The sequence below is a fragment of the Lycium ferocissimum genome, chromosome 7, assembly GCF_029784015.1.
Source record: "Lycium ferocissimum isolate CSIRO_LF1 chromosome 7, AGI_CSIRO_Lferr_CH_V1, whole genome shotgun sequence".
NCBI lineage: Eukaryota > Viridiplantae > Streptophyta > Magnoliopsida > Solanales > Solanaceae > Lycium > Lycium ferocissimum.
Genome location: NC_081348.1, coordinates 55,212,537 through 55,218,806, shown reverse-complemented (window position 1 = coordinate 55,218,806; position 6,270 = coordinate 55,212,537). Strand labels below are relative to the sequence as shown.

The window sequence follows — 6,270 nt, the reverse complement described above, 5'->3', positions numbered from 1 at the left end:
AAAAATATTATATCTGAACCCATAATTTTACAAGTGTAATAGATTTAGTGCTAAGAACAATTAGAGGGTGGCTCGACGAGATTCATCAATTAGAAATAGTTGGTTTCATGCTTTTGGAGTTTTTCAGTGGAAAAAGTCCCACCTATTAAATATCTATATAAATTATAAGAGCAAAAACTCATTTTGAAATAGTCTAACGGTAACGTTATACATTAAGATATATAAGTATGATGAATGAAGAAAAGGACTGACTCATTCTCTAGCGTGTAAAGTCCAATTAATCTTCAAAGTCATGACAACAAGAGATATTATTATAATGCTAAAGAACCAATAATGCGGGCAAAATATGGATTCTTTAGCAATAAGAGCCAAATGATTTTCAGGGGAAATATTCTCTTGGGAAGTTGCTTATTCATATACTTTTGACCCTTACCCAATGGTACGTATTATTTGACCATCACGGTCAATCCACATTTTTTTTATCACTTATGCTGGAGTATTTTAATTTCACTAATATTAATTTTTTATCTTTTGGAAATATAATTTAATTTAAACTTTTCCTCTTAATGACATTTTTTTTAGTTATAGAAAATTTTATAAAATATTTAATACCATAAGTTGTAATTTTTTTCTTTTTTAAAGTTCGTGATCAATTAAATTATGCTCCATAAATTGACATGGATAGAATATATAGTACTCCCCCGTCCCAATTTAAGTGCCTTACTCTCTCTTTGGTCAGTGCCAAAAAAGAGTGGTTCTTTCTATATTTTATAAGTTGACAATTCAAACATCTTATATGATAAGTTTAAAATCATAAGATTCAAAGGACATTTAACTACATTACACACATCTTTATATTAGGTACACAAGATTCAAAAGTCTTTTTTTATTCTTTAAACTTCGTGTTAAGTCAAACTAAGATACTTAAACTGGTACAGAGGGAGTAGTATTTAAAAGGCCTATTTAAAATTACTAATGGTTTTATGTCATGTCTTGTGTTAGGTAAAACGAGTCGCTAAATTGAAAAGACCGTCCAGGCCGGTTAATTTTTGTGAAATTAATCACTTGGTCGACATTGAGCAGCAAACTATCTACAGCTTAGCAGTTTAAATTAATTTTTCAAATGAATTCAATGGATTTGTCACAATTGTGAACAAAGTTGTAACTTTTTATGCAATTATTCCAGCAAGAAACAGCTGGGGCTACTGTCCAATCCTATCCCTTTTGAAACAATTTTCATACAGAAATTCCACATTAAATCTTTTTTCTTCAATTACCAACACAATTTGGCTATTTATTTAGTTTATCAATCATAGATATTTTCAGATCAATTTCTACTGCATTAAAGGGCGTACGGTGTCTTAAGCGTTTCAAGTATGCTTGAGTTAGGCGAAAAAAATTTGATCACAAGAGAATTATTTTAAATTTCTACAGGACTACTAAACTAAAATTATAATAACTCCTCTTCTATTTTGTTTAAATTTAAATATTCTTTAAGGGTGGAGGAGAATCGCGTAAAAGGCAAAGAGAAGAAAAGGTTCAATGGAAAATCAAATCATGCAGAACACAAGATAACAATCAGTTGTCAAATTAGTAGAGACTGTTCGAATTTAATTAATTACCCAGGCAATATCAAATCAAATGTAACTAAAATCAGTTCAATTAAAAAGAAATAGACTAAATATCTTCACTAGGCATTTAATGACATGAAATAGAACGACTAATCTGTTAGAGTAAGTAAACAAATTTATAAGTGAATTTTACCCATATAAGATGTATAAAATCTTGACTTTTTAAATAGGGAAAAGGTTCAAATTTGTTCATGTACTCTATGAAATTTCTCAACTTTTGTCATACGTTGAATGTTCGTTCTTTTTAGACCCTTAGTTTTAACAATTTTTTGTATATTTGTCCTTGCCATTAACGCACCTCGTAAGAGCTCTTACGTGAAATAAGTAGTCTCGGCGTGTTAAAAACTTAAAATCACTCTCTCAACAAGGTCGAAATTTATCCGTCAAATTCTATCGGTTTAACACTGCCAACATACAAACGAGAATGTTCTCCAATGGAGAAGGTAATACCCCTCCGTCCATTTTTACTTGTCATATATTAACTTGACACACCTATTAAGGAGTCAAAAAGAGAATAACAATTTTATTATATCACCCTTAATTATTGCTAAGTTACCTAATGATTGAAATCGATAAAACATATCTTAAAAGTTGTGTAGACACTAAAAATTCCTTGAACTAGTCAACCCAATAATTAATAATAAGGGTAAAATAGGTATGAAATGATAAATTATCTCTTGATTTTTCAAACTGGACAAGTAAAAATGGACAACTATTTTTAGTATACAGGACAAGTAAAAATGAACTATTAGATAAAAATTTAGCGAACGATAAAATTGCTCAATTTTTTTTTTTATAAAAAAAAAAAATACGACTATAAAGTTGACCCTTTTCCTTCTCAAACACCAATGACAAGTGAAGGAGCTTTGTGATCTTCGAAAAAAAAAAAATAATAATAATAAATAAAAAAAATAAAAAAAGAAAGAAAGAAGGCCAGTTCGGTTATCTCAAGTCTCAACAATTGAATAAATCCAAACACAAAAAAGACGTATTGTCAACAAGCACCGCGTTACTTACCTTTTTCAACCATTTACATGCTCAATTATTAACCTTAGTCAACCTTCTCTGCCACCCTTCTATAAATATAATAAATATCCCTCTTGTTCAACTCCCATTAAGCTACATTTTCTTCAAATAACAAAAACAACCTGATTTTCTCTCTTCAAAAAACTTGAAACATTTTATTGTGAAAGAAGCAATGAGATCAACTGGGTATTTCTCTCCATCAAGACCTAGTTCACCTTTACATTCTTCTATTACTTCTAATAATTCCCCTTCACGTCATATTACTACCTTTTCCGAAACTTTAATGGAAGATACAATCAACGACGCTGGATCAATTATTCGAAGATGGGATCTCGATGCATCTACTTCATACAACAGAGTCGCTAATCTTTTCAGAGATTATCGCGAAGAGGCACAACAACTTCTTGATGCTGTAAACAACTTGCAACATTGTATGCATTTTGTTATTAAAGAAAAATCCAGCTCTGAACTCCTTGTTCAGGCTCAAACTCTCATGCAAATTGCAATGAAAAGACTTCAAAAAGAAATGTACACTATCTTGTCGGGAAATCGTTATTTCCTAGACTCCGAAACTCTGTCTACTCGATCCTCCAGACAATCAACACGGTCAAGTGTCTCCGATGATGATAATGATGATGAAATTAATGAGATAACTAACACCCCGGACACCGAGGTCTCAGTTAGTACTCGTGTTTCTGAGGTTGAAAAAGTCTCTGAACTTGTCATGCAGAATTTAAAAGCTATAGCTGATTGTATGATTGGTGCTGGTTATGGAAAAGAGTGCGTTAAGATTTACAATCTTAATCGAAAATCAATTATCGACGAGACGTTGTATTATTTAGGTGTTGAAAAATTAACCACTTCGCAGATTCAGAAAATGGATTGGGATGTGTTGGAGAAGAAAATAAAGAATTGGTTAAGTGCTGTGAAAATAGCAGTGAGTACTTTATTTCACGGCGAAAAAATTCTGTGTGATCATGTTTTCTCTGCTTCTGATGCAATCAGAGAATCATGTTTCTCTGAAATCGCTAAAGAAAGTGCTCTAAATCTTTTTTCATTCCCAGAAATGGTAGCTAAGTACAAGAAGCTAACTCTGGAGAAAATGTTCACTATCCTCGATCTTTACAAGTCAATTTCGGATCTATGGGATGACATCGAGTTCATTTTCAGTTTCGATTCCTTTGCAGTAATCAAATCTCAGGCGGTAACGTCACTGGTGAAACTCGGTGAAGCTGCCCGATTTATGCTAACGGAGTTTGAATTGGCGATTCAGAAAGATTCATCGAAAGCGAAGTCAGGGGGTGGGGTTCACCCCCTGACTCGCTACGTCATGAACTACCTTGTTTTCCTCGGGGATTATAGCTTCGCTTTTTCCGAGATCATCGCTGATTTTCCGCTTTCTATACAAACTCCGTTACCGGAATCTTACGCTGATAACTCGCCGTCTTCTGTCCGAATTGCTTGGATCATTCTTGTCCTCCTTTGTAAACTTGACGGCAAAGCTCAACACTATAAGGATGTATCATTATCCTATTTGTTCTTAGCGAACAACTTAAACTACGTTGTTTCGAAGGTGAAAAAGTCGAACCTAAGGCTTTTACTTGGATCTGATTGGTTATCGAAGAACGAAACGAAAGTCAAACTGTACATTTCAAACTACGAGAGGATGGGATGGACCAAAGTGCTGACGTCATTCCCCGAGCATTCAACGGTGGAGATGTCATTGCCCGAAGCAAGAGATTGGTTTATAAAATTCAATTTGGGTTTTGAGGAAGCATACCACATGCAGAGTTCATGGGTTATACCCGACCCGAAACTCCGAGACGAAGTTAAAATATCATTGGCTAGAAAGATTGTTTCGGGCTATCAGACCTTTTACGAAAAGTATAGGGAAGTATTGAGAAGTGGTGGAGCGAAGTCAGTTGTCAGATTTGCCCCTGACGATTTGCAAAATTACTTGTCGGATTTATTTTATGGGACTGGACTTTCAGAGCATGGAACGACATCATATGACTCACCTTCATCGTCGACGTCAATTTCAACATCGTCATCTCCGTCACATGGCCGTTAAGAATTAACGGAATAGATTTTGTATAAGCAATGACATATTTTTATTAATTTTTTTTAATAGAATTTTGTGGCTATAATGGTACAGGAGAATCAAATTCTTTTATTTAATGAAAATAATACAGTTGGTGCATATAGTTTTTGCTGTTCTCTTTGATTGTGTCATGGATTAAAGGGCTGATCATTGAGCATGGAGTTGACTAATTCCAACGGAAATTGAAAAGGCCAACCAACTCCATACCTCCATATGCATTTGGTCCCTACTCTCTGGTTAATTTTTTTTTTTTTTTTTTTTTTATGTAATCAATCAGTAATTACTTGGCTAATTAATTTGATTTCGGGCTAAATAAGTCTATTTGCAAGTAGTAGGGAAATATTTATTATTTTCAGGGCTCAAATTTAAATTTTTAATTAAAATAAAGGAATCGAGCTTCATAGAAAGTGGAATCGTAATGCAGAGATAGCTCAATTTCATCCAAAATAAGATCTTTTTTTAATAAACCAATTCATTTGGGACCCTACAGATTCACTTTTTTTTTTTCCTATTCAAAGATCCGCCCCTTGGCTCGTCGAGAATTATTTGCAGATGAAGGGATGTCAAAGGAGCTTCTTACTTCCCAAACAGATCTTCCTACATCTATATATAAACACTCGTTTATCAAGAATACACAAAAAAGCACTTCGAGTTGTTGACTAATCGTTAGAAATGGCTTAGAACCAATAATCATTATCATATCCTCAGTGGTTAAATTTATCATGTTTATTTGTAAACATTTCAATAAACATAAGAGGTATGGTGGCAGGTGACACCAAATGAACACTTAAACAATGCTATTATTATATAAGTAATAGGGAATAAGCAAGAAGGTAAGAGAAAAAGACGAATACATCTCTGTCAAAGGGGGTAAACTGAAGAAGAAAAAACAAGATGATGACACCAAACAATGGAGGTCGGATACAAAATTTACATATCATTAATCTCTTCTTTATATTAGTTTTTTTAGGTTTTTTGTTTCCCTTTCCTTTTCAAGAGAGCTCCTGTTTCCTTTTCTTATTATCTTCTATTTTTCTTAATATATAAGACTATAAATAGACTATCCTAAAATGTCTCATAGTCAACATTCAAGGGCACATTCAGCATGATGTTAGATTAAAAACAAATGTCATGGATGGGGATGGACAGTTTTGGGGTCAGATTGAAAATTTACTCATTATCAATATTTAGGAGTAATTAGTATATACGACTAATTGGAAAAATTTCAACTATGTTGATTTGTTATTTAGGTCCGGTGCTTTTCCAGAAATATTTTAGCTTTACCTATTGATTTATACTAGTAAAAATATAAAGAACTTCTAATATTATTTTTACTAGTATTAGTTATATGTATGTAACTTATCGTATTTCTTTTATTTGGTATGACTATGACATGAGATGAAGTTGAATAGAGAAATATGATTAATGAAGATTTATATAGTCGATCCCAACTTATTTGCGATTGAGACTCTATTGTTGTTGCAGCAGTAGTACGTCAAAATCTTTGTAAAT

The 6,270-nt window shown here is 32.9% G+C and overlaps 1 protein-coding gene across 1 annotated transcript; it reads left to right on the top strand.

The window, feature by feature from the left end:
* The first annotated feature begins 2,735 nt into the window (after positions 1 to 2,735).
* LOC132065696 (exocyst complex component EXO70H1-like) lies at positions 2,736 to 4,857 on the top strand. Its single transcript, XM_059459204.1, has one exon. The coding sequence runs from the start codon at positions 2,830 to 2,832 to the stop codon at positions 4,726 to 4,728; it is 1,899 nt and encodes a 632-aa protein (XP_059315187.1). The 5' UTR covers positions 2,736 to 2,829; the 3' UTR covers positions 4,729 to 4,857.
* Positions 4,858 to 6,270: the final 1,413 nt, after the last annotated feature.